Source organism: Drosophila bipectinata, unplaced genomic scaffold (assembly GCF_030179905.1).
Source record: "Drosophila bipectinata strain 14024-0381.07 unplaced genomic scaffold, DbipHiC1v2 scaffold_249, whole genome shotgun sequence".
Lineage (NCBI taxonomy): Eukaryota > Metazoa > Arthropoda > Insecta > Diptera > Drosophilidae > Drosophila > Drosophila bipectinata.
In genome coordinates this window covers 102,623-130,201 of record NW_027222897.1, presented here as the reverse complement: position 1 = coordinate 130,201, position 27,579 = coordinate 102,623, and the positions used below count along the sequence as shown (strand labels likewise).

Genomic DNA, 27,579 nt, shown 5'->3' with positions numbered 1-27,579 from the left:
CACTACCGCCAGTTGATAACGTGGAAAGCACTCTAATTTGGTACAAAGGAACCCAACACGAGAACTACAAGCACTGGACGGATTCCCTAAATGATTTCCTTGCCGGTAAGTAGACCTACAAAAATATAGACCTCCCCACCACTAAGCCACCCATTCCTTACAGTCTACAAAGTACCTGGACTGACTCCTGGACGTGGTCAGAACATCTACAACTGCGACTACAACCAACCGCCGCCACAGGGTCAGGTGTGCGATGTGGACATCAAGTCCTGGGCACCCTGCACCAGGGAAAACAACTACAGCTACCACAAGAGCGCACCCTGCATTTTCTTGAAGCTTAACAAAATCTACGGTTGGATTCCGGAGTATTACAATAATTCCCGGGACTTGCCGGAATCTATGCCGCAGAGCTTGAAAACTTATATTTCCGAGGTTGAAAAATCCGAACCCATCAAGGTGATAACAAAATTATTAATGTCCCCGGTAATGTGACTAATTTTGTATTAAATTTCCAGCTAAATACTATCTGGGTGTCTTGTGAGGGTGAAAACCCTGCTGACCAAGAAAACATTGGTGCCATCAATTACCTGCCCATCAGAGGCTTTCCCGGCTACTTCTATCCGTATCAGAATTCTGAGGGCTACTTGAGCCCCCTGGTAGCGGTTCACTTCCAGCGTCCCAAACGTAAGAGCTCTTAAAATCAAGAATATTAATATTTTAATTAAACATTATCTTTCCAAACAGGTGGCATTATCATTAACGTTGAATGCAAGGCTTGGGCTCGTAACATCATTCATGATCGCAAGGACAGGATCGGTTCCGTGCACTATGAGCTCCTTATTGATTAATTATTTTAACTACCTTTTAAAATAATGTAGACCAGAATCTCCGATGAAAAATATCACGGATCAGAACAAAAGGATGTGAAATTTCATATAAAGACAATCCTATGTGAGAAGCAAGTCACCACCGTTTAACAAATTTTTAGTTATCCCGAAATTCGAAATTTTATAAATTTTATTATGTTGAGAGATGTATTTTCAATACGCCATTTCAAAATTTTTTAGATTGTAATATCTTGAGATGTATTTAGAATATTTGATACAAAAACAAACAACAATTAGTAAAGGTACTGCCTGAAATATATATAAAATTTTTAATAACAATCCATTTTTATGCACTTTATAATGAAGTTTCACGTTAGTATATACAGCTTGACACCAAGACACCACTGTTTTGGTGAAATCAAATAAAATAAAAATAAATAAATAATGAAAATAAGCAGCTAGGAATCTCATTTAGCTTTGTTCGAAAACGAATGCCACAAATTTACAATCAAATCTAAACTGCCACTTCAAAATAATCGACATAAAATTTAGATATTACAATTTTTATCAAATTGTTAAAAAAATGGTATTTTGAATCTCCTATATAACTAACCAAAACAGACCAATTTTGTCAACCATATAGAATCTTTACATAGTTAGCTTCAGTCTATCTCTACCAATAAAGTATAAACATCACAATGACCACCAATTTTGATTAGTGAAAAAAGGCATAAAGATTCAATAAAAATAAAACGAAAACAATTGAAATGTAATTAAATTTAAGGATTGGTTGTGCTTTGCATAATCGAAATAAACTATAAAGTCAAAAAACTTTTGTTTTATGAAGTATCTTGTAAAGTTTAACTGGACTAGATGGACTATCTCATCTTGTCCATCGCTGGCTTTAGTTATCTTGTCGCTATACGAAATTGTTTTGGATTTACGTAAACGTAATTGGGTCTCTCTGGTGATAAGATAGGAGTATCATATTAAAGCCACATTTTGAGAAATCCATAATGAAACGAAATCACTGAAATCTCCGCCTTCACCTGCCACTGCTTGTCAGTAACTTGGCATGGGGCTGATAAACTTAAAGCCAGATTGATATTTTGCGTATGCCCATCTATATATTTGTGTTTTCATGAGTGTATCAGTATATATATCATTTTTGTCTGAATTCTCATTTATTGAGAACTTATCGGCCCAAGGCGAAAAGTCGGCCAATTGCGTCATTGGAACCCATTAACAAAATGCTGCTGTTTGCTTTATGATATATTGTTTATTTTTAAATTTTAATGCGATAGGTTTATTCTTCCAGTTGTGATAATTAGAACTCGATGCACTGACACGTCTTCTCAGGTTTAATTTTATTTTTTTATACTCCAAAGGGCTCTTATCATAAATTTTGGTGACCTAGTGAGGTTATTGGCTTTAAATTTACTGTTTTTTATGATCGTATTTTGACGTCTGATCTAGTAGATACGTACTATATATGCACTTTTTATCTGACAAATGCTTACAATGTAGACATGTCTAATTAAGAGCTAATTAGCTGAATGACAAACTACGGATGCAGTGTAGCACAGTGGTTGCATGTTCCAAAAGGGAAGGCAAGAATGTATATTAATATACCTTAGTAAAATATATTTTGGATTCCATTTAAAATCTATTAAAAAGGTAAGATGAAGCTTTTAAAATATCGAAATATTTATTAAATAACTCTTGCTTCCTTTCAATTTGTATCTTGTGGATATAATCCAAATATAAACACTGTGCTTTAAATATAAAAAACAATACTTGAAATCCGTTGCTAAGTGGAAAATCAAAACATATAGCCAATAAGGAAGCACTCTGAACTGGATAAATCTAAAATCTCTGGAATCAGTTCTGACCAGATATACCAGTTTGAAGATACTCATTGTAGATTGTGTAATTAGATTTTCTTAATTTGGAGTTCAAATAAATCAGTGCTTTGAACTGAACAAGGCAGCCTCTTTGATAGAGAGTACTTTTCACATTTTGACACTACATCATAATAATTATTTATTTTTTCAGACCTTTGTGCTATTGAAGTGAAGTGAAGATAATTGAAGACTTTTTTACAATGAAGATATCCACATAAGGCAGTCAGTAGCTGTCAAGTGTAATTTAATCAACTTATGATGATTGCAAGTGATGCAAATGTTGGACCATATCCCTGAATCCCAGCCTCCATGTAATAAAAATCTACAGAAAGAATCGGAAAATTGGCATGGAGTTCTTGAAGTTGTGGAGGGAGATAAGCTGAATGTGGGAGGAAATGCTCGTTTATGGGAATTAATCATTTTAAACATCGTACCATATAAATGTTCACTTGAAAAAACTATACTTAGTTCCATATAATTTTATATAAATAATTTAATTTTTTCAAACAAAAACATTTATTTTAATAAGAGTAAAATATTGTTTTATCATCATAAGATAATTTGTAATAAAATATAAACAAGTTTTAATTATACTTGTGTAGGTTTAGCATTATGCGGTTAGAGACAACCACTTTAGTTAGGGGAAAGCATGTCCCGTATTTCATGTGGAAGTTTCCAAAAGCGATCCACAAATTTCAGTGAGCATGAGCACGAAAAACCAAACAAAGCAACCATTGGGAAGCATAATGAGAGCTGTGGGGTTCAGGGTGGCAGTGTGGAGCGGCACTGAGAATGAAAGTGGGAGCTGTACGAACCCCATGAACTCAACTCTCGGCGCATGTCAGAGCGGCGGAGTGAGAGAGAGCCATAGATGATTCCCCCGCGTTAGTATGAGTGTACTTTTTTTTGTGCTTTTTATTTTAATATTTATGAGCCAACAGGAGCCAGGGGCGCATCCCAATGCCCCGCGGGTACTGAGATCGGATAGCCCCATCTGTGAGCCAACTTGGGTTAGCCATTTTCAAATGTTACCATTTAGCTGCCCTGGAACGTGTTGTTTCGTCTGGCCGCTGTCTGCACTCAATCATTTATTCTATTTGCGTAGCCGCTTTTACCATGGCACTAAGCGCGAGAGGTACAAATATACTCAGAGCGGTAGAGAGTGCCAGGTAAGGAAAACCAAACCACACATACACATATATACAAGTGCCCCCACTACCACCTAAGACTCCCCTGGTCATGAAGCTTTTGCTTTGGCTTTTCCCGTGTTGCTTGGCAAAGTGTCAAAAACGTTCAACAGCTGTCGACGGTACACTGGAAAAAATGCAACAAATAGTTGATTGTGTGTATAAGATTTGAGAGATGAAGGCGGTATGATCTTGACACTCATATGATAAGGGCAAGTAAATAAGACGATGTTTTCTAGTGTTGGAAACGGGTTTTGAGAACAGCCTGTTACAAGACCTCATCCACAAAGATATTTGCTACTATCTATTGAATCTCTAGTATCTTTAAATTGTACCTCTATTTATGTATCTTGTAGCTCTTATTTTTTATTCACCCTTTTAAAGTATGTTTCATATTCGTAATATTACAAAAAATTATTCACGGTCAAGTGACATGAGATGACACCCTTTTTTCTTCGGGTGCAACCGCACTCTTATCTTGGAGCTTTTGTTGGACGAGGGTGTGCGAGAAAGGAAAAGCCCCACTGGGAGCGGGAGCGAGGTGCTTGTCTGTGTGCGTGTTGAGTGTCGAAGACCGGGGGCCTCTTAGTACGGCGTTGTTTTTGACGTGATCATTTGTGAATCGTGGGTCGGTGAGCGCGCAACACGCAGTACGCATTTTGCAGTTCGCAGCTCGCAGTTCGAATAGCCACTCGAGAGCTCCCCAACGACTTCCCGTATCTACCTGCGGTGTGTCTGTGTGTGATTGTGCTAAGGTTTTCCACCGCGGTCCAAAAACCTTTTCTAGCCCGCTTTCAAATATCTGTCATTTATCTGCCCAAAACCCAGTTGCGTAATTAAACATTTTTCAAAACACATTGAAGAGTGCTGCCGCTGCGTGTGCAAAAAATAAAATAAAAGAGAATATTGCCCGGACTGCTGAATCATACTATATTCCTCATCGTAAAGTAGATACATATACATAAATCAGTTTCTGGTAGCCTTCACACCGTCCACGTCATCATCCGTGGAAAATAAAAACCAACAAATTTTCGAAATAAGCAAATTCTTAAAAAAGCTAACCGTAAACCAGTGCAAACGGAGAACGTCAAAATGTCGAAGAACAACGGAAAAGGCGGCAAAGGTGAATTCGAATTCCCCCAGCCAGCCAAAAAGCAAACCTTTGGGGAAATGATCTATAGTCCCCAGGATGGAACTTTCTTCGGTAGAACTGGAAAGAATTGGAGTAAGTAGAAAAATGTACCATTTCCTGATAGTTAAAGTGAGAAAAATTAAGTCTATGGATCTGAAATCTCCCCTAAGACTTGGCTGTTTATAATCTTTCAATAAATCTTTCCAAAAAAAGTGCTTCCAAGGATTACGTAAAACCATATACTCTTTGTACTCCCTCTGTACATAGAAACCAAATGCCATTGTTTGTTGGGTTTAAAATGCACACATGTCGGTCATTTGGTTATGAAACCCCCCTGCGAGAGGGGTACCTCCGCTTGTACCCACCTCTTATCAGTTGAATTGGCGAGTCATTTTGGGGGAGGCGCGACGAAGTGGATGCTGCGTTTGGAACTTAAATGTTTAGTCAACGTCGAAACCCGCAGATAAATACTTGTCAAGATAGGCGATGATGAATGCTTCTTTTTATTGGCATTATTAAAATATAGTTAGCTTTCCAAGTATATTTTAAAAATGCCCATAAAAAGTTAGAGCATTAAATATTCTTAATTATTTCGGTCGGTTGATGGTTTCGCTTGGCTCATCATCTCACCCCTTGGTTTATTTTTGTGTTTAATTGCTTTTTTTTTCAATTTTCTTACCGATTTCATTTTCGAACACACATAGCAAAGCATACACATGTACATATTTCGAATAATTCGACGATAATGAAAAGTATTGCTTTTTGAAAATGGACACGGAAACACGTCCGTTGCAAAATGAGGAGAGTACTTTTTATCGCCTATAATATTTGCTATTTGCCTTCTTTAATATGTTCTGTAAACAATTTCAAGGCTTTGAATCGGAGAGTAAGAGAACGCCTTTTCACGCTCCGATATTTCTGGGGAGCTGTCGATCGTAAAGTGCATTGCTGAAATACTAGAAATCTGAATTTTTTTTGTAGAACTCTCATACATACCTCTGAGTATGTGGAGCGTAGATGTTTGAAACCCCTTATCGGGGGAATCAAAAGTAAATACAACGCGCTGAAAACTGAAAAGACGCCTTGACGTCAAGTGTTTATTTTAATTAACTTGGCCAAGTTCGATGGGGATTTATCGAAAGGCTCAAATTGGTGTGTAATTTGTTTGCCAAATTAATACGAAACTTACGATTGGTGGCTCTAATAGGTTTCTATGCTAATTTCTAGACCAAAGAACTTGACTCTCTGCTGACACACCTGCTACACGTTTATGGACATGTTTATATTTTAGCTTTATGAGTTAGTATATGGAGAATATAGCTACAAATGTCCTGCTGACCCTGCTGGCTCTAATGTGTATCATTAAATCCTGCTCGTGGGTGCAGTTCTGCGAGGACTGTAACTCAAGGGAAAACTGTCAAGCCAAATCGATTATCTACAATCATTTTTTAAAGGCAAAAAAATCAAATTAAGCTCTGAACCTATGTACCTAGTATATTTTATGAAGTAATTGACTAACCTTAATCCGTCCAAAAACATTGCATGGTTGATCATAATTTGATTTCCATTAATTAACGCAATGAGAACTTGTTTAATTTTGTGTCGATTGTTGTTGTTATATATTTTTTACGCGGCGATGAACCTTCTAGTCGAACCGGTTCAGCGGGTTTTTGTTAATTTCTGTTTTGGAAATACTTTTTCTTTGTTACACATTTGTGTTTTCTACCTCGCATTTACATACAAACGAGTACAAGAAAATTAGATCGCTGGAATACAGCTCTATAGCTAAATATCGTGTATGTCTAAAAGCAGTTTGAACTTTGGGGCTTGATAAAGTTAATTCTGTTTTCCGATCGTATCAGTGCAACCGCAATGACATCGGAAACAGCAAAACCGGCAATGAAAGCACTGGGCCGCCCAGCCAGTACGTAAATCAACCAGAAACTGGTTAGAACCGCATTCTGCCGGTTACATCTCATTTCTCATTAATCGCCTCTGCCACTCCCCCCCACTATATGTACATATACATATTGACGTGCTGCTAACTAATTGTCACGATACTGAGAAAGTCGGTGATAAAATGCACACAACTTAATTAAGTCGCCTAAAGTTGCATTAATTTGCTTTGATTCTGTCAAGGTTTAAGGCAGAAATACTCTGGCAAAGTTTAAATATTTTTACAGATTGAGAGCTAATTTAGAACTAAGTTAGACCATCCAAACTGTGAAATATGTGAGCTATAGTAAGCTGCCTATATTTTTATAGGAAAGAAAAGTAAAGAAAATTTCCTAGAAAAGCCCTTTCCAAGATATCAAACCATCTTGCATATTTTGGGAGAGTCTTCATAAAGGTATATCCCATTGCTTACCTATTTTGTCCAAAAATAATCAGCAAAGTAAACGTTTTTAATGTTTACTGGGGGTAGGGCTACGGCATCTCCATCTCCTGTTAGCACATGAAATTAATTCACTTAAAATGCCGCAAAGTATGCTATAGGCTCTAAGCATACACCAAACGGAAAGAGAAGGATCCTGGCTATACGAGTGTAGGTGTTGGTGTGTGTATGTGTGTGTGGTGTCTGGGATGCTGACGCATTCACAAAGGGTGGGGCGTGCCCCAACCAACAAAAGCGGCGCCACAGAGACGGAATTCGGGATGGCTTATTGGGAACGGAGGTTGGGGCAGTGACGTGACCCACTGGATCTGAATCTGGGGGGAAGATATAATGATGACAGAGACCAACAAGTTGCATACTTATTCTCATTTTCTTTTTCTTAATGGCGTCATAGTTGTTGCTTATCCTGGAAAAGAATTTATATAAAATCATCAAGACTTCTTCTTTACATTTTCTATTAATATTTCTATTAGTAGAACCCCTTGGGTGTAGAAATAATATCCTTTTTTAATATACATATATTTAATCTATTTTTTTAAGAGCTCTAATCAAAACAGCATTAAGCTCCCTGTCCGTTCATTAAACAAATGAGTTCCTGCTGCACATGTGCAAGTCCTTATCTGATTTCCCACAACGACACGATTTGTGGTCAGACGTGTTAAAGAAGCCCCTTGCAGAGGGCCGGAGCTATTACTAGCGTTTTTGGTGGCCACGGAAGGCGCGAAAAAGTGTCCTGAATCTTGTCCATATGTGCGTCCAGCACGTAACTAAATTATTAACTGGGTCGGCCTTGGTGGGCCCGCTTGGATGACGACAAGCGCCACATGGAGCAGGTCTATCAATCGTTGGTCATGCAAAGCTTCTAGCATTACCACAGTTTCAGGGGGTTGGGCCTCTCTAGGTGGAATGGGAGCGGCCAGTTCCTTTCTATATGGGTCACGGGCCCTTAAAGTTTGTTTACCGCACCAGCAGTCCCACGCACAGGCAAGGCTAAGGGATAAGGATAAGCCAAGGAAACTGCTCTGCCTTCCCTCCCTGCCTTCACGAATGTCAAGTGTTATTATTCAAACTTGGTCAGTTGCACCACCCTGGAACTGGTTGCACAATTGACCGGGCCTGGTATGGGTGGGGGTATGGTATGCCATATAAAATAAGTTTCCGCCTTGAGTAGCGGTTACTGTTATGCATAAACTTGATACACATCCCGTCGACATCTTATTTGACTTTTATATAAGTATTAAGTAACTCTGAGGCACAAGCAGAGCCCTCTCGACTGCACTCTCGACTTGGCAATGTTCTTTCTTGCCAAAGATTTCTCTCATTTCTCATCTTTTCGGGGTAGCTGACCTCTATGTCTGCCAGACGCTAATGTCTATTTCAAGTTTATTTTTTCTTATTTATATTTCAAGGCGAAACGCCCATAAATGTGTCAAAATATGAATATCACTTGGCATTCAAAAATACTCACAATATTCAACACATTTTTTTGAAGTTTCTACCATAAATGTTCTATAAAATAATTTATGAATAACAAGTGCGACTAATGCAATACCCCCATGGGTCGGTCATCTATATGCCATCTGTCCCACAACAAATGCAAACAAATGCGATGAATATATTCATGATTGAAGTCTGTTTACTACTCACTTACTGTGAGGGACATGTCAGTAATCGTCAATTGCAAGTTTCTGTCCACAAGTCGTTGGAGTGGAGTAGACTTATCGATTTCAGGAGGCATTGATGGAGGAACTGAGGAACTCATGAAAGAGAGAGTCTACTGGTGTAATGCCTCACTCGGCGAAGACATAAGAATGTTTAGGGACTCTGCCGTCATGTAATCGTAAGCATGTAGGGCAGAATTCATTATACATCGGATATTGGTTACCAGCGCGCCACAGGCCACCATAGTCTGCCGCCCTGTCCCACCTTGCCGAGGCGGATGACGACTCGGATTGGTGGTGGTGGTAATTGGGCGACTAGGTGGTTGGTGGTGGTACCATGGACGGACAACTGTCAGCCTGGCTGGCGGCTGGCGTCACACTGCCTGTGTCTATGTCTGTCCCTGGCGCTGTGGTCATTGCCAAACTTATTTCCTTGTACTTGAGCACAATTATTTTCCATTTTTACTTAGCAACAAGCCGCCCGGGCCGGCTTTCAAAGTTTCATGCGCAATTGAAAACTTAAATATGAAAGGCCTTTATCAGCCAACTGCAATGGTCATCGATTTTCGCTGATAGGTTCGACGAAGCCTACATATTTTATTGATGGACATGAATTTTCAGTTTGATTGATAGAATAGTCAAGTTGAAAGGAAACTAACTTTCCGGAAAGTTATCTAAGTTCTAATTCCATTTCCCAAAGGCCCAGTTATTCTTCAAATTAGATTAAAATAAATGATTTCCCTAGATGATCTAACAGATCAATAGAATCTAGTGTCGATCGACTTCCTCTTGCTTCTTTTGTGGCCTACTGTACCCTGGACTGTGGCGCCCATTGTATTCGATATTCATTCATACGATTAATTTGTTTGGGAATTTGAGCTCCGATGGCCAGTCGTTAATTCGTTTGCTTTTCCAGTTTATAGGGTGTGCTGTCAAATTCGGTTTGTCGGTGTGGTCGCTTACTTATGCAATTACTGTGGGGCTTGGCCAAGTCCGGGTCCGGGTCCGGCACCGATGCTCGGTGTCCAGTGACCGCAGCGAAAGTGACAAACAGTCGATACCCCACAAGGCGTCCATATCCGTCCGATTCTAGCTGAGTCGTCAATGGTAATGACATTGAAATACAGACAAATGCCGGTCCGGTCCGATTGTTTACTCTGTTTGTTGTTTTTTTGTATTACTTACTGCAGTCGGCGTAAGCGGTCGATTATCTGCATGTCCATTTGGATTGCATAAGCCCTGGCCCCATTCTTAGGTGCCCCATTATCCAGTTTTCGAAAGAATCACATCGTAGCAGGGCGATAAATATTTTTATTAATTTTTTCCTTCTTTAATCCTTTATCAGGTCAGCTCTTGTTGTTCTACACCATTTTCTACATCATCCTGGCGGCCCTGTTCACCATCTGCATGCAAGGACTGTTGTCCACCATCAGCGATACTGAGCCCAAGTGGAAGCTTCATGACTCGCTGATAGGCACCAATCCAGGCTTGGGATTCCGTCCCCTGAGCGAGCAGACTGAACGTGGCTCTGTCATTGAGTTCGACAGCAAGAAGCCAGCCGAGAGCAACTACTGGATCGAGTTGATTGATGACTTTCTTCGGGGTAAGCTAGTCATTCTCTATTCTTGAAAAAAAATCATCATAGTTACAATTTCTTACTAGACTATAACCACACTGAGGGCCGCGACATGAAGCACTGCAATTTTGGCCAAAAGAACGATCCCAGCGATGTGTGCGTCGTGAACATCGATACTTTCGGTGATTGCTCCAAGGCCAATAGCTACGGCTACAAGTCCAACCAGCCCTGCATATTCCTCAAGCTGAACAAGATCTTTGGTTGGGAGCCTCAGGTGTACGAGGAAGCACAAAAGGACATGCCCGACGATCTGAAGAACTACATCAACGCCACGAAACCCGAAGAGGTAAGAAATCTTTAACCCTCCTTAACAGCTTTCCAAATATTTAATTTAAAATTTTCACTTTTAAGCGCAAACAAGTCTGGGTGAGCTGCAATGGACACTTGGGCAAGGACAAGGAGAACTTCGCGAACATCAAATACTTCCCTACCCAGGGATTCCCCAACTACTACTACCCGTTCCTGAACCAGCCAGGCTACCTGAGTCCTTTGGTCGCCGTGCAGTTTATCGCCCCGCCCAAGGGTCAAATGCTGGACATCGAGTGCCGAGCTTGGGCCAAGAACGTCATCTACAGCGGCAGCGCTCGCGATCGCATGGGCTCGGTGACCTTCCAGGTTGTCGTGGATTAAACGCCTGGAGATCGTGCCGGAATCTTTGTGATCGCCACCACAAACACTAGCCATATGCTAGACGAGGATATGGCAGCCTCATCGCAGACCAACTACCATCTACATAGCCGCGAGAAAAATACACGTATTTGCATATAAAGAGAGTATATGGAGCTAGTATCTTTAGGTTTTCAAGAGTATTGTATATATTTATATGAGAGGAATTATCCGAGTGTCAATTGAATCCGAAATTCTGGCCCAACACGAACGAGTAAAGTTTAACAAAATCATGAAATCAAAGTTTAAATCGTCCACCTGCAACTGTTGTTATAGCTTTTGGCTTGTCTAATGCCATAAGTTGTTATTTTTAATATTTATCTTATTTGATTAAACAGCCTTGTAATTACGATCATTAGTTTCTGTCAGTTGAATTTAGTTTGTATTAATTAATTTTACAACACACCCGAAATTCCTTGTGTTCTCCACATTTCCTAGGATCGTTCAATTTGTACAAAGAACTAAATAAATAAATTTTAAATGTTAATCTTATACAAAACGGGAACATCCTGCAAGTTTATTTAATAAAAAGTCCTATGATTATTATTTTTCTATCTGGAAAAATATTGAGAGCCTTTAATTTAGTGCAACTGTTTCAGCAGAAAACTACAGAAAAGCGTAATATCAACGATTGAAAGAAATATGGAAATAAATATAATATATTTATAATCAATAATTGTAAACTTTTTTGAATAACACTAGCAAGTAACATAAATATGAGCCAATTATTTCTTTTCTGTTGCTTTAGTAATTGAATAAATAAACGAAAAACTACTTTTTGTGGATTTCATACACTTGTCGACTATCGATACAAACTGTCGACTTGAATACACTCTTCGGGCTGGGATTGGAGAAGATAGGTGGCCTACAGCGTAAACCCCATTTTTAAGGGGTTTAAAAAAATCATCAAAAAAACCATCACGAAAAATTTTAAGGGGTTACAAAAAATCATCAAAAAAACCATCACGAAAAATGGTCAAAAAATCTTAAAAATAATTTGTCGCAGGATTTCGATGCAGCCTGGTGGGAAATCGATCTAAAAATCGTTTAAGGTACTCCGCTTGTGAATCGGATGAGAATTGGGGAAGATATAGGCATCTTTGTGTGCCATATAAGGGAAAACCCCAAAGATGCACAGGATTCGAATATGCAGACTTCGTTTATGTGTCTCCATGGACATGCATCCATATAAAAGGAAAAACTATGCAATGCTGAATGTGAAGATGGGCAAGACTCAAAACAACCATCGTAATAGATAACTTATAATTTTATTGCCTAAATTGGTTTCCAATGGTTTTAAAATTTTGAAATGCCGTGCTACCAGAAGTTGCCACCTTCATTCCTCCTTCAGTCCTTTTGACAGAGAAATCTTCCTTGGATTTCCTGACTTGCGCTTGCTTCTATTGGGCTTAAGTTAAAGGACATTGCTTGCTCAACATGTCCCGTCGATTTCACACCATTTTGGTTAGGACATGGCACAGAAGCATTGACATCGCTCAACTAAGAGTCATTAGAAGCCACCTGGGAAAGATAACAATAAGCACGGATGAGTGGGTCAGGAACCGCACCTACTTACTCGGGAATTGCAAAGGGGAGAAATATGGAGAAATAACTTCACAAGCAGATCCACGGATGTGACCCTAGCAACAGCATTTCGGTGGGGTGTTGTAACAGTGGGCCTTGCAAGGGGCACACCACACGCAAGGTGCGTTCTCCTTGTCCACGAGGTAGCGCTTGGGGCAGAAGCCTTGGGAGGAACGGAAATCAAGTATCAAATCGAGCTGATCTTCCCTCCTTATTATAGAACTGCTGTGGCCTGCACAGCCACGTGCGTGCTCTCTGAACCCAACTTACTGCTCTTTAATTGAACGGAGGAAGGAATCTGGACGAAGGGCTGGGAGAGGACGGGTGGGCACCTTCCCGGATCGGATCGGACAACTCACTTGGATAAGTGGCTGGTGTGTTTTAGTAGTTCAACACATGGGGATCGGGGATTCCGTCCTCGGACAAGGGCGGGCAGCACATGCCTCGGACAAGGGAGAACGGAATGGGCGACGGAGCACCGCAGGGCAGACTGTGCAGGCCACAGCAGGGCACGTTATTACAGGTTCCGCAGCAGGCAGGAGCACAGCAAGGTTGGCAAGGCATCTTGAAATTTTATTTTTGAATTTAGAAATTTAGAATTTGGAATTTAGAATTTGGAGAGCCGAAACGATTGGTCCGAGAGCTGGGAATAGAATGAGGATAGCTCGTCCGACTCGGGCCTCGTTAAGTTAAACGTCAGATTCCGTTTGATTGAAATCTCAAGGCCAACTGTATGAATTTTATATTCAGTCACTAGATTATAAAATTCAAATTAATAAAATAAGGAAATAACTACCGTAAGTTAATAGCGATAACCTGTGACAGCCCACCAATGAGACCCCAAATGGCAACCGATGAAGTATCTTATAAACAGTGGCGGATTTAACAGGTGGGCAAAGGCGCGCTTGCCCACTGGGCCCCCCCGACGAAAGGCTTTCAGGGCCCCTCGTGCTGAAAGTTACACCTTCGATTTCTTTTCCACAAATCTGCATCAAAATCTGGGAACAACATTTTTTTAAGATTTTTTGCCAAATTTTCTGGGCTGTCCCCTTCAAAATGTGCAAAATGCATGGGGAGCCCCATATGACCCACTGCAAAGGCCATATCTTAGGAAATATTCGTCCGATTCTTGAACGGAATACCTTAAACGATTTGTGGATCGATTCTCCATAAATCTGCATCAAAATCTGGAAACAAAATATTTTTAAGATTATTTGTCAAATTTTCTGGGCTGTCCCCTTCAAAATGTGCTAAATGCATGGGGAGCCCCATATGACCCACTGCAAAGGCCATATCTTAGGAAATATTCATCCGATTCTTGAAAGGAATACCTTAAACGATTTGTGGATCGATTCTCCATAAATCTGCATCAAAATCTGGAAACAAAATATTTTTAAGATTTGTTGTCAAATTTTCTGGGCTGTACCCTTCAAAATACCCTTCAATGTACCCTGAAAAAATTTTACCCACGGGGCCTTTTTCCTTAAATCCGCCACTGCTTATAAATATTAACTTTAGACGGGATCTTGATGTGAAATTGGTTTTGGGGATATTTTCTTCATTTCCGAAAATAAAATTCATTGGAAGGGTGGTTTTATTAATCAAACATTTAATCAAACAATCCATTCAAGAATCTACCTTTTTCTTGTATAAAATTAATATATTTTTTTAGACTTAAAAATAATTTAAGAAAACACAAAAATTTTAAAGAAGTTTTCCATAATTTATTTGCCAAAAACTTTTCCAGATATATATAAACAATTCCATGCCAAGCTGCTTTGATATTTCTAAATATTTCCAGGATTCCTCCAGTTAACACCTTCACCACTTCGTTGTTCTTCGAAGAATCTTCGTATCTTCTTAGATTCGCTGAATTGAACTGCCTCCAATTTGGGTTAAACTGCAGGACAATTGTATGCTCCAAGTGCCACATCCATATCACAGTACCTCAGCAAGGACATGGCACGTAAGCACAGACACCGATCGACTACCCGTTCCATTTAGAAGCCACCTATGGAAGAGAACCATGAGTCATGGGGTCTTCAACTGGCTTCCCAGACAAATTCGGAACAACTTACATGGATAAGTTACGGGTGTGTTGTAGTAGTTCCACACACGGGGATCGGGAATGCCGCCCTCGGGCAACGGAGGGCAGCACATGCCTGGCGCAGGGGAGCACGGAATGGGAGAAGGAGCACCGCAGGGCGGACTGTGCGGGCCACAGCAGGGCACGTTATTACAGGGGTAACAGCAGGCAGGACCACAGCAAGGTTGGCAGCAAGGCATTTTGAAATTTTATTTTGAATTTTGAAATTTAGAATTTAGAGAGCCGAAACGATTGGTCCGAGAGTTGGGAATAGAATGAGGATAGCTCGTCCGGCTCGGGCCTCGTTAGGTTAAAACGTCAGATTCGTTTTGAATGTGATCCCAAGGCCTACCAAATAAGGGACGGAAAGCCATGTTGACGAGGCTTAGGACATGTTGGCCAACTACTTACATTTGAGATACTTTAAAGGCCATATTTTAGTTATTTTGTATCAGATTTATAAAAGGATTACCATTAATTGGGGAAATCCTTGGCTTCAATCTCCCTTAAAATATCATTTTAAGGTTTCATTGAGTTTATGGCGTACACGTATTCTTCTCGAAGATCAAATATTAGGAAGGTATACCACTCACCAATCGGATAAAAATTATCGGTACTAAAGCTATATCCCTGGAATAAAAGGACAAAGAGGGAGCCTCGCTGGCCAAATTAAAATAAGGTGACGAAAGTCAAAGCCAAAAAGTCAAAAACATAAAAGAATACTATACATAAACTAGGCCTTAAATTGCATTCAATCTGGACGAAAATATAAAGAAAATTGATAAAGAAACATTGAAAATTTTCACAAAACTTTCCATCTTTTCATGTAAGTATCATGACGCTAATCGAAACTGAAAAAATTATCTCCTCTTTTTATTTTCAAATCTAGTGATCCGATAAAATGCATACAGTTGGCCATGAATTTCGGATCAAACCGAATCTGAGGTTTCATCTGAACAAGGCACGAACGTTACGAGCTATCCTCATTCTATTCCCAACTCTCGGACCAATCGTTTCGGCTGTCTAAATTCTAAATTCTAAATTTCTAAATTCAAAATAAAATTTCAAAATGCCTTGCTGCCAACCTTGCTGTGGTCCTGCCTGCTGTTACCCCTGTAATAACGTGCCCTGCTGTGGCCCGCACAGTCCGCCCTGCGGTGCTCCTTCTCCCATTCCGTGCTCCCCTGCGCCAGGCATGTGCTGCCCTCCGTTGCCCGAGGGCGGCATTCCCGATCCCCGTGTGTGGAACTACTACAACACACCCGTAACTTATCCATGTAAGTTGTTCCGAATTTGTCTGGGAAGCCAGTTGAAGACCCCATGACTCATGGTTCTCTTCCATAGGTGGCTTCTAAATGGAACGGGTAGTCGATCGGTGTCTGTGCTTACGTGCCATGTCCTTGCTGAGGTACTGTGATATGGATGTGGCACTTGGAGCATACAATTGTCCTGCAGTTTAACCCAAATTGGAGGCAGTTCAATTCAGCGAATCTAAGAAGATACGAAGATTCTTCGAAGAACAACGAAGTGGTGAAGGTGTTAACTGGAGGAATCCTGGAAATATTTAGAAATATCAAAGCAGCTTGGCATGGAATTGTTTATATATATCTGGAAAAGTTTTTGGCAAATAAATTATGGAAAACTTCTTTAAAATTTTTGTGTTTTCTTAAATTATTTTTAAGTCTAAAAAAATATATTAATTTTATACAAGAAAAAGGTAGATTCTTGAATGGATTGTTTGATTAAATGTTTGATTAATAAAACCACCCTTCCAATGAATTTTATTTTCGGAAATGAAGAAAATATCCCCAAAACCAATTTCACATCAAGATCCCGTCTAAAGTTAATATTTATAAGCAGTGGCGGATTTAAGGAAAAAGGCCCCGTGGGTAAAATTTTTTCAGGGTACATTGAAGGGTATTTTGAAGGGTACAGCCCAGAAAATTTGACAACAAATCTTAAAAATATTTTGTTTCCAGATTTTGATGCAGATTTATGGAGAATCGATCCACAAATCGTTTAAGGTATTCCTTTCAAGAATCGGATGAATATTTCCTAAGATATGGCCTTTGCAGTGGGTCATATGGGGCTCCCCATGCATTTAGCACATTTTGAAGGGGACAGCCCAGAAAATTTGACAAATAATCTTAAAAATATTTTGTTTCCAGATTTTGATGCAGATTTATGGAGAATCGATCCACAAATCGTTAAGGGTATTCCGTTCAAGAATCGGATGAATATTTCCTAAGATATGGCCTTTGCAGTGGGTCATATGGGGCTCCCCATGCATTTTGCACATTTTGAAGGGGACAGCCCAGAAAATTTGGCAAAAAATTTAAAAAAAAGAAATCGAAGGTGTAACTTTCAGCACGAGGGGCCCTGAAAGCCTTTCGTCGGGGGGGCCCAGTGGGCAAGCGCGCCTTTGCCCACCTGTTAAATCCGCCACTGTTTATAAGATACTTCATCGGTTGCCATTTGGGGTCTCATTGGTGGGCTGTCACAGGTTATCGCTATTAACTTACGGTAGTTATTTCCTTATTTTATTAATTTGAATTTTATAATCTAGTGACTGAATATAAAATTCATACAGTTGGCCTTGAGATTTCAATCAAACGGAATCTGACGTTTAACTTAACGAGGCCCGAGTCGGACGAGCTATCCTCATTCTATTCCCAGCTCTCGGACCAATCGTTTCGGCTCTCCAAATTCTAAATTCCAAATTCTAAATTTCTAAATTCAAAAATAAAATTTCAAGATGCCTTGCCAACCTTGCTGTGCTCCTGCCTGCTGCGGAACCTGTAATAACGTGCCCTGCTGTGGCCTGCACAGTCTGCCCTGCGGTGCTCCGTCGCCCATTCCGTTCTCCCTTGTCCGAGGCATGTGCTGCCCGCCCTTGTCCGAGGACGGAATCCCCGATCCCCATGTGTTGAACTACTAAAACACACCAGCCACTTATCCAAGTGAGTTGTCCGATCCGATCCGGGAAGGTGCCCACCCGTCCTCTCCCAGCCCTTCGTCCAGATTCCTTCCTCCGTTCAATTAAAGAGCAGTAAGTTGGGTTCAGAGAGCACGCACGTGGCTGTGCAGGCCACAGCAGTTCTATAATAAGGAGGGAAGATCAGCTCGATTTGATACTTGATTTCCGTTCCTCCCAAGGCTTCTGCCCCAAGCGCTACCTCGTGGACAAGGAGAACGCACCTTGCGTGTGGTGTGCCCCTTGCAAGGCCCACTGTTACAACACCCCACCGAAATGCTGTTGCTAGGGTCACATCCGTGGATCTGCTTGTGAAGTTATTTCTCCATATTTCTCCCCTTTGCAATTCCCGAGTAAGTAGGTGCGGTTCCTGACCCACTCATCCGTGCTTATTGTTATCTTTCCCAGGTGGCTTCTAATGACTCTTAGTTGAGCGATGTCAATGCTTCTGTGCCATGTCCTAACCAAAATGGTGTGAAATCGAAGGAACATGTTGAGTAAGCAATGTCCTTCAGTTTAATCCCAATAGAAGCCAGTACAAGTCAGGAAATCCAAGGAAGATAACGCTGTCAAAAGGACTGAAGGAGGAATGAAGGTGGCAACTTCTGGTAGCACGGCATTTCAAAATTTTAAAACCATTGGAAACCAATTTAGGCAATAAAATTATAAGTTATCTATTACAATGGTTGTTTTGAGTCTTGGCCAACGGCTTCACATTCAGCATTGCATGGTTCAGATACATCGTAGAATAAGTAAATAAAACTGATTTTAAGTATAAACTTGGATTTTATTTGCAAAGTATCTTCGAGGCACATTTGAATCAATCTCTTAGCCACTTCTTATCGACTATGAGAAGGCAATACCTTTAACGAATCGTGTCTTCATTCGCTTTGAATTCGCATTAAAATATCAAGTCTAAAGGATACGTATAGAGCCTAATTGACCTACCTCAGACAGGGAGGCTAAAATTCAGCCTATTGAGGCATTTTTTAGGCCATATTGGCCAGCATTTCCTATCGCAAAAAGGAAAGAACTTCTACTTACGAATCAGTGCACTAAAAGGCTTTATTCTGCATTAAAATATCATAAAAATCGGGGAATAACATTTTTGGTCGTTTTTTTGGCCAAAATCATGATGTTACCCCTATGAAAATTTGGAAAAATCGGGTCGGATTTGAGTTGGCCAGGTTGTGATGCAGAATTATTCTACTAGGATTTCTAAGATCGGGAAGGTATAAAATTCATGGATAGGATAATTATTTTCCGAGTTATGGATATTTTTCTGATAAAAATCCCGCTGGAAAACCTTGTTGACCAAGCTAAGAACAGGATGGCCAAAATGGTTACTTTCGAGATGCTTCCTAGCACATATTTCAGTTGTTTTTAATCGCATTTGGAAAAGGATTACCATTTACTAATCAGGAAACATATTGGCTTAAATCTGCATCAAAACTTTAGGATCTAAGATCGGCAAGGTATAAAATTAATAAGTTTATCAGAGTTATGCAAATTTTTCTTAAATATAATGAGGCACTGAGTGAGTGATTCCCAAATATTACGCATAAGTTGTCTTAAATTTTTTCCTACATCTCCTATTGTAAATATGATCCCATACTCTCCGTATGTCGGAAATATGATCTTAAGCACGATGTGACAAAAAAATATTTAAAAAAATATTTTTTTATCAAAGAATTTTTTTTCTGCTTAGTGCTTATGAAAATTTTTTAATATTAAAGAAAGCCGTTTAGGAAAAGGGTTCATAGTTTAATATTTATTAATCCAAATTTATTAAACGATTGTGAAATATTATACCTTACACTATAAATAGAATGTTGCGTATTTATTCGTATTGATTTGTAACGATTCGAAACTGCGATATTTTAGTTACTTTCATTTTTAATGTCAGTACACATAAATATTTAGGTCTATATAAAGTAATCACAAAATATAATTATCACAATTTACAGATACATATACACCCATGTACATCTCAGTATTGTTTAAGATTTTATGGTACCTTTTGAAGCATTGGCGTTCTTGCAACTGACATTGGTTTAAAGCCGAATGAAGAAATTATATTTTGGTAATATTTAAATGGAATATTCATATTTAATATGATGCTGGAGTGGACGTATCTATAGAATAGATTTATTTACTGTCCAAGGTTATGGAAAGACATTTGCGTCTTTGTACAAAATATCTGTATGTACACCTGAAAATTAGCCCAGTTACAAGAATACCAAATACTTTATAGAATATTTTTACGATTTTAACAACGCGAGTAAAAACTTCGGATTTCAGATAAAAATTCTTTGATCTACTACGTTTAGTTAGGATTAGTTTGGAGTTTGTCTGCTGACTTAAGACGAAAGTTTAGCTTTAGTTGAGACGAAGATTGAAACTCTTTTTCGTTAGGTACTGCAATTTTGATGTTGCTGTGAAATAGGTAAAACTTTTAGAATAATGAAACAATGATTTAGGTCCTTGAGTATCACCTCAGCCGTGTCGGGCGCCCCAAAGTTGTGTCTCGTGGTACATGCGATATATATTGTCTCGAATGAGTTTGGCTTTATCTGAAAGAAATTCAAATGAAATTAAAGCTGTTAAGAAATTGAAAGACTTCCTTTACCTTTGGACAGGTTTAGTGCCACGATGTGTTTTTTAAGAAAGTCGAGGCATATATCTTGGGAAGTGCCCAGCGAATGCATGTTGCATGTTAAGGCCCTGAAATTTGTATAAATAATAGTTTAATAAATTTAAATATTTAAGATTTCAATGAAAATTCTATCCTCTCACCCTAGCTGTCGAAATGCGATGTCTTCCAACTCCTTGCCAGTCTGAGGCTGACCTAAACTATTCTTACTCTGTCTCCGGTTTGCGGATGCGGAGCCGGTGCCCGTCGGAGCCGCCGATTGTACCGCTTGGTGCGAGGAACTAGACGACGAGTCGCCTCCCTGTTTGCGTAGCGATTTATCCGTGACTGATCCTCCTCCTCCTGCGCCTACTCCGGAGGCCTGCTTTTGCTGCTGCCTCTGTTGCCGTCTCTGCTGGCGCCTTAGCTGACCACTTATGCGGTGCTCCCGCTCCGCCTGCAGACTCTCCAGGAAGATGGCGTTCCAGAATCGCGACTGCTGCCAGATGGGTTGCTGTCGCAGCGAGATGAATAGGTACTCTCGGTAGGGATCGCAGCCAGGGACCTCGATCTCATGGTAAAAGAGGAAGCAGAGGTTCATCAACACCCCCGCAGGTCCATAGTCTTCGCATTCGCCGCACTCGAACAGTGCCAGGGCGAAATACTGGGCCAGGCCGCCGAAGGTGGCAGAGTCCAGTCTCTTGGATTTGTGTCGCTGTTCTGTGAGAAAGCGGGTGAACCACAGCCGGCCGATCTCCAGGCGCAGCAGCACCCCAAACTCCGACTTTAGTTCCAGGTTGATGACGCCGGTTGGTCCGCCAAAGAGCAGAGCGGTGAAATGCTTCATGAACTCCTTAACGGGCTCTTCGCCCGCCCGACAGTCCAGGCTAATGGAGGACGCCCACGACGGCACCGAGTTCTGTGACTCGGAGCGGATGAAGTGCCGCCAATCAGTGGACTCCATGCTGGGGCTGGCCAGCATCTGGTCCGGCTCATCACGAAGGCTTGTCAGCGTGCTGCTGTTGGAAGTGCGGCTGCGCGGCGGCACACGCATGGAATTGCTGCCGCCTGCCCCTCCGCCACCCCACTGCTGACGTCCCGGCGTCGATCCAAACTGACCACCGCCCTCTGTGGGTGGCTGGACATCGATGTGGGGTGGAGCTGGCTCGCCAAGCTCTCCAATGCGCTGCATGTCCTTTTGCATGTCCAGTTCGCTGCGCCTTGCTCCGGCAATGGCCCGAGCACGTTCGTATCCGCCGGAATGCCGTGACTCCAAGGAGTCGGAGCGCGTGGTGCTGCTCACGTCATGGGAACGAGCCGCCAGATGATCTGGTAAGGACAAGGAGCTACTTTCGTCAGTACTGCTGCCAGAGCTGCTCGAGGATCCAGAACTGGAGCGGGCTGGGCCACCTTGCTTGCTGTTCGCATGGTTGCGACCACGAGATGGTTCCAGACGAGGTCCTTTGAATAGGATTAAGATATACATTTTAGAAAAGGTCATTAGATGGATTTAATGTGTCAAAATTGACCACTTACTTGGTGCTAAGTTAGGCTGGCGATATCGTCCTGATATAATTTCTTCGTGAGCCCGTCGAGCCTTAACACGACGTCCTTCAAAGTCGATTTTAGTGTAATCAATGCTCTCGTCAACTGAAAAATTATTTAATCTAGTCCATTAAGATTTATTAAAACGTATTCTATGGGGACTCACACTTGGGAATATCCTCGTCGTCGTCGCAGTAATCAGAGTCACTGCTGCTACTGCTCAGGGTCAACTGTAAGTAGATGAAGTAGGAAATACATTTAATCAAGAAATCAATCATTGGGTTCTGTGATAAAGACTAAACGTGTTTGTGTTTATGTGGATTTTTGAAAGTTTGGCTGAGTAGTAAATGTAAGTACTCTATGATTAAGATAAGTGTTCCTCTTTAAACTAAAGATCTATCCATTTTTACTAATTTTAAAAGTTTTTTCTGGGCTTCTATTGACTTTATACCAATATTCTTGCCAAAATCGTTACCAAACAAGGCTAAACAAACTCAGTCTTACACTCGATTCCCTTTCCTTTCAATTTGGTGTATATATAATTAATTTTAATCAAGGACGATGCGCTCAGAGTGAGAGAAAGTCAAGTACAAAGGAAACAGCTGAGAATACGCCACCCAGTTCCAGCCCACTGAGTCGCCCCCCCACTCCCGAAAGCAGATTGCGGCCTCAAAGTGAAGGTCAAACGAGTGCAGCGGCAAAGCGGAAACAACAAGAATAAACAGCACAACAAAACTATCAAAGTGTCAGTTGCTTTTGCAGCATAGACAGTACCCGCACACAATCTCGCAGACCGACACCCCCATTCGAATCACCTCTTGTCCCGTTCATTACCAAGGCTATCACAGCTCAGGCCTAGAGATGTACTCTCTGCACGTGAACGATTGCCAATAGGTCAGGTCAGGGATAACTGCATTTTTATTCTTTGGCTGGCTAATGGACCATAAAGTTGCATCTTTTATGTCAGGTTTATGGTTTATGTCATAAGTTACTAGAGATTAAATAAATATAGATTTATGTTGAGGGTTAAACATTAGTTTTTACGATAGCAGTCCTTATGAAAGAGGTTAAGCTATTAGTTTCTTCATATTTTCTAAAAATTTTCAAAATGATACTAGTATTACCCACGTGACTCACGCTGCCTGCCCCAGTTCGCTTACCTTATTTGATATTCCGTTGAGGAGCTCATTGCTGTTGCCCAGCACTGTGAGGAACTTGGACTTGAGAGCCCCGATGCTGGGTGTCCGTTCCATGAACAATTTGATTTTCGATCGCTCGCCGGCGAAGCCAGCCGGAGGCGTTCCCGGCACCATTCCCGCTGGGGGTGGCTGTGGCTTTGCATCTACCATGTCGGCCTTCGGTTATGTCAAACTCAATTCAGATACGGCTACTAATACAGGTTACCGGGCTTAGTCGACCTTCTCTTTGGTCAGCAGTCTTGCGTAGCTTCAATGGCTAGGTTAGAGGGCCCGGGCGGACCTCACTGCAACTGCTGATGCTTCAGCTGTGGATTCCAGTATCGATTTTTCGTATGCCTGCATGTCACACACATCGGGTGAAGGTAAACTTCGTACTTGGCTGCAGCATTTTTTTTTGGCGCATTTCATGTGCAACGCAGCGTATATTTCGCTGCTATTGTTTTAAATTCGAGGAGTTATTAATCCAAATGCTAGTCCATGGAACTTGGGGGATATTATTTTATGTAATTCCTTAGCTAATTATAAATTTTCATTACTTGCACCTCTTTAAGTTATTTTTTTCAAAGGTACCTTGTCTGTTCAACTGTTTGAGGTCTAAACTAATATTGCACAAAGTAATGACAGGAAAACGCTAAATTATAAAGGCACTTCTTTGACTTTAAGTACTTTGCATGAACTCCCTCAGAGCTCTATTGAGGAATTACATTTTCCGATCTCACACACATACACACAGGCTGCGGCAACGACACGCACACGCCCCTTTTTCGCACGCAACGTTGTGGCGCGAGGCTTGGGGTAAGTAGAGTATTTTCCACAGCTTTTCCACCCGCGTCCATAGCTTGCAACAGACGTTGCTCGAATGCAGCCGCAACCTGCTGGCCAACAGCCGAGTCCCGTTACCATTTGTTGCCACCTTGTATCGGTGGGTATCGGCTCGAAAGCCCTTTATTTATGAACGGTCTTGACTAGGTTTTTAATAGGAATTAATCTATAAAGTGCATTGATAAATTATGTAATCGGTTATTATTTCTTAAAATTTACAATTTTCATTTATTAACAAAATCCAAGCTGCTTGGGATTTTTAAGCTTATAATGAGGGATTATGAGGCGTATACGTAATATCAAAAATGGCACATACTAACTGGCACTAATATATATTTATCTTAAAATAAAATAATGAAAAAATAGTCAAAACTGTGCATTTTTAATATCTACATTCTTGTGACATACTTTTCCCACGTAAAAGCTTTTCCCGCCATTTTGACACGTATTCTACATACTTTCATTTCCGTTTCTCTCTCAGAAAGCCTTTCCAAAGCGCCATAGACGGAGAGAGGAAAATGCCGGCATGCAGAGTGTTTACGCTCAGCTGGCAAACAGCTGACTGATTGCGAGAGCAAAGCAGCCATCGGCTTGCGTCAACAGGGAAATCTGCTGCACGGGGCAGGACCTCCAAGGACACAAGGTGGGTAGCCGGCGGCGGGGGGCCGATTAGAAAATGTGCGTGCCCGCAATTATGGAACTTTGCCATTGTCATTGCCAATTTATTATGCATTGAATTTATATTTAGAACAGAATTATCGAACGCTGTGGGGAGTCCTTATTGCCATAATGCCCGTTATGCCAAAAATATGTATTGTATCTATAGAAATTGCTTTTTGATTTGCACTTTCAACGGCCAGCAGGTGGTGCGTGGCGATACTTTTATTGTTGTTTACATTTAAGTATTGTTACTCATTTGTTTGCCAAAAATGTATTATAAATTTGTTAGGGTTTCTTGGTTAAAGGCAGATTGAAACCTACTTTATTAATGGGGTGTTCCCCGATAAACGATTTCCACAAATCTTGGGAAGCCATTTACTGTGTATTCACGAGTCAGGCGGGTTTTTGGAAGAATGACTTTCAGAAATCGAGTTATTTAAGAATAAGTCAAGCAGTGTTGGTCATAAATTTATTATATTATCCACTAAAAAGTATTTAAAATTAGAAGAAACAAGTACTGGTACTTTATGTGTTTGATATGTCACATTTTTACAATTAAATTTCATTCACTAGTCGAAAAATGCTTTCTGCAAAAACAAGTAATAACTTATAGAGACAATCCGTACGATTTGCAAAATGTTTAACAACAAAAAGAAAATATACGAAGGAAATGGTGAAAAATTGATGTTATTCATACACGCGACGTGGTCGGGCAGTCAGTGTTTTTATAAAGATCGAATACGATGTTGTGTTGTATTTATAAAACAACGCGAAAATACTGAAAATAGTTGAGTGAAGAGACACCAGGCGGGGATATGAGGAAATGATAGGAAAACCAGACAAGATGAGAATTCAGTTCTGCGTTGACTTCTTCCTACTCGACGACGAAAACGGCTGGGACTGGGGACCGGGGTCTGTGGACTAGAGGCTAGAGACTAGAGACCGAAGATTGCAGTAAAAATGCTGTTTAGAATCCAATAGAGATTTCAGTTTGCTAGGAGACGATCGCCGAACGAGACCGTAGCAGAATATTCATGTCGCGCCGTGGCTAGACATTAGAAATATATATATATATACCCTTATATATATTCATGTGCTACCAGCTGGCAGTGGCAGTTTTGAGTGCGGCACGACGCGTCAAGTGAAAACGAATTATGTAAGTGATCTCTCCACTATTCGATCGATCCAAGCACCCATCGATCCGAGTCGAAACAATAACAAATGGAAATGCCAATTAAATCGAAGTGAAGTGAAGTGTAGCCAAAGTGGGCTAAATATAAAACTGGTCTAATTTTAACCACAGAACGCTCCACGCGAAAGTTCAAGGCATTTCGTATACTTTCGATGAATAATGAAAAGATAAACATGCTAATTTTCATATTTTTTTTATCGTTAATCTGCCAAGAAGAAAGTAAAAAAATTGTGCATAAAAACGCAAATATAGGCAAGCCAAAGAAATGTTTAAAAATAGTTGCCCACCGTTCTCCCATAAAAATAAAAACTTTTCCCTCATTGTGTGAGTGCGTGTGTAAGGTTGTGTGTCGGTGTGTGTGTGAGTTGGCGTTGCGTTCGATTCGGTGGCTGCCTCCCAGGGCATTTGTATCTCAAAGATGCCGGGCGGAGATGCCCGTGGAGGTGGATACTAGGGAGAGGCGGGAGAGTCGACAAGCCCGAGCTCATCCAACCACTGCAGGCGGCTTCGATAAATATGGTCTCACTGCTTGACATATTTTTGACCCAAAAAAAACTACGGACAGGCTGCAGAAGTTTTCAAAAATAGTGCGAGAAACATGGCGGTGTGGGACTTTAGAGACAACGTTGCGTATACTCAATTCTTGAGAAGTATTTGGGGTAGGCGTTCTGCCAGTAATGCCAAGTCTAGAGAAACATCATTATAAACAAGAAAGCAAAGCTAACTTCGGGCGGAGCCGAAGTTGATATACCCTTGCAGCTAAAACCGGATATATATCGCAAACATCGGATATAGTTGGCCGATCCTTATGGGAATATGAATATATAATCCAATTTATTACAATACAAAATCTAAAAAAAGTCTCAAGCTTCTATCTTCAAAAATACCAAAGTTGGTATTTCTACCAAAAACCATTTCCGATCGTACAGTTATATGTCAGCTATAAGATATAGTCAACCGATCGTTATGAAATTTGGTAGATCGGATAAACTGACCAAAAATAGAATGTGTACCAAGTGCCAGCTTTCTATCATCAAAAACACGAAAGTTGGGTCATTTCCGATCGTTCAGTTATATGGCAGCTATAGGATATAGTCGGCCGATCCTTATGAAATTTGGCATGTCGTATTAGGTTGCCAAAAAAAGCTCTCACCTAAAATTCTTTGAACTCTAATTCTTTGAACTCTAATTCTTTTGAACTCTCTAACTTTAAAAACACCAAAGTTATACCATTTCCGATCAATCAGTTATATGGCAGCTATAGGATATAGTCGACCGATCCGGGCCGTTCCGACTTATATACTGCGTGCAAAGGAAAGAAGGATGTGTGCAAAGTTTCAAGACGATAGCTTTAAAACTGAGAGACTAGTTCGCGTAGAAACAGACAGACGGACAGACAGACGGACAGACAGACGGACAGACGGACAGACGGACATGCTCATATCAACTCAGGAGGTGATCCTGATCAAGAATATAT

At 40.7% G+C, this 27,579-nt stretch overlaps 5 protein-coding genes and 2 long non-coding RNA genes across 8 annotated transcripts; 4 read left to right on the top strand and 3 right to left on the bottom strand.

Moving 5' to 3' along the window:
* Nucleotides 1-5: 5 nt before the first annotated feature.
* Nucleotides 6-1,166, top strand: LOC138927415 (sodium/potassium-transporting ATPase subunit beta-2-like; the record flags this gene model as incomplete). The annotated part of the gene is made up of 4 exons (XM_070282728.1): nucleotides 6-105; nucleotides 164-456; nucleotides 516-684; nucleotides 745-1,166. Coding segments are annotated over 4 exons (666 nt in total), but the record flags the coding sequence as incomplete, so codon positions are not given.
* A 3,355-nt stretch (nucleotides 1,167-4,521) lies between these two features.
* On the top strand, nucleotides 4,522-12,202 carry LOC138927410 (sodium/potassium-transporting ATPase subunit beta-1). The gene is made up of 4 exons (XM_070282723.1): nucleotides 4,522-5,143; nucleotides 10,452-10,709; nucleotides 10,769-11,028; nucleotides 11,094-12,202. Exons 1-4 carry the CDS (start codon nucleotides 5,011-5,013, stop codon nucleotides 11,370-11,372), a joined length of 930 nt encoding a protein of 309 aa, XP_070138824.1. The 5' UTR covers nucleotides 4,522-5,010; the 3' UTR covers nucleotides 11,373-12,202.
* A 455-nt stretch (nucleotides 12,203-12,657) lies between these two features.
* LOC138927409 (uncharacterized) lies at nucleotides 12,658-13,803 on the bottom strand. Its single transcript, XR_011443907.1, has 4 exons — nucleotides 13,789-13,803; nucleotides 13,514-13,721; nucleotides 12,985-13,155; nucleotides 12,658-12,929 (listed from the first exon to the last, which is right to left on the bottom strand). It is a non-coding gene; the product is annotated as an uncharacterized lncRNA (long non-coding RNA).
* A 542-nt stretch (nucleotides 13,804-14,345) lies between these two features.
* LOC138927414 (uncharacterized) lies at nucleotides 14,346-15,376 on the bottom strand. 2 transcript variants are annotated; one of them, XR_011443908.1, is made up of 3 exons: nucleotides 15,071-15,376; nucleotides 14,443-15,003; nucleotides 14,346-14,368 (listed from the first exon to the last, which is right to left on the bottom strand). It is a non-coding gene; the product is annotated as an uncharacterized lncRNA (long non-coding RNA). The 2 variants fall into 2 exon arrangements; XR_011443909.1 differs by lacking the exon at nucleotides 14,346-14,368 and having other exon boundaries at nucleotides 14,534-14,548; nucleotides 14,631-15,003; nucleotides 15,071-15,366.
* Nucleotides 15,377-16,056: 680 nt separating this feature from the next.
* On the top strand, nucleotides 16,057-16,731 carry LOC138927413 (male-specific sperm protein Mst84Dd-like). The gene is made up of 2 exons (XM_070282726.1): nucleotides 16,057-16,355; nucleotides 16,423-16,731. Exons 1-2 carry the CDS (start codon nucleotides 16,148-16,150, stop codon nucleotides 16,431-16,433), a joined length of 219 nt encoding a protein of 72 aa, XP_070138827.1. The 5' UTR covers nucleotides 16,057-16,147; the 3' UTR covers nucleotides 16,434-16,731.
* A 1,102-nt stretch (nucleotides 16,732-17,833) lies between these two features.
* Nucleotides 17,834-18,735, top strand: LOC138925500 (uncharacterized). The gene is made up of 3 exons (XM_070282727.1): nucleotides 17,834-17,918; nucleotides 18,235-18,405; nucleotides 18,461-18,735. Exons 1-2 carry the CDS (start codon nucleotides 17,834-17,836, stop codon nucleotides 18,339-18,341), a joined length of 192 nt encoding a protein of 63 aa, XP_070138828.1. The 3' UTR covers nucleotides 18,342-18,405; nucleotides 18,461-18,735.
* Nucleotides 18,736-19,815: 1,080 nt separating this feature from the next.
* Nucleotides 19,816-23,593, bottom strand: LOC138927412 (uncharacterized protein KIAA0513-like). The gene is made up of 7 exons (XM_070282725.1): nucleotides 23,390-23,593; nucleotides 22,396-22,459; nucleotides 22,221-22,334; nucleotides 20,849-22,145; nucleotides 20,682-20,776; nucleotides 20,548-20,625; nucleotides 19,816-20,487 (listed from the first exon to the last, which is right to left on the bottom strand). The coding sequence occupies exons 1-6, from the start codon at nucleotides 23,576-23,578 to the stop codon at nucleotides 20,549-20,551; spliced, it is 1,836 nt and encodes a 611-aa protein (XP_070138826.1). The 5' UTR covers nucleotides 23,579-23,593; the 3' UTR covers nucleotides 19,816-20,487; nucleotide 20,548.
* Nucleotides 23,594-27,579: the final 3,986 nt, after the last annotated feature.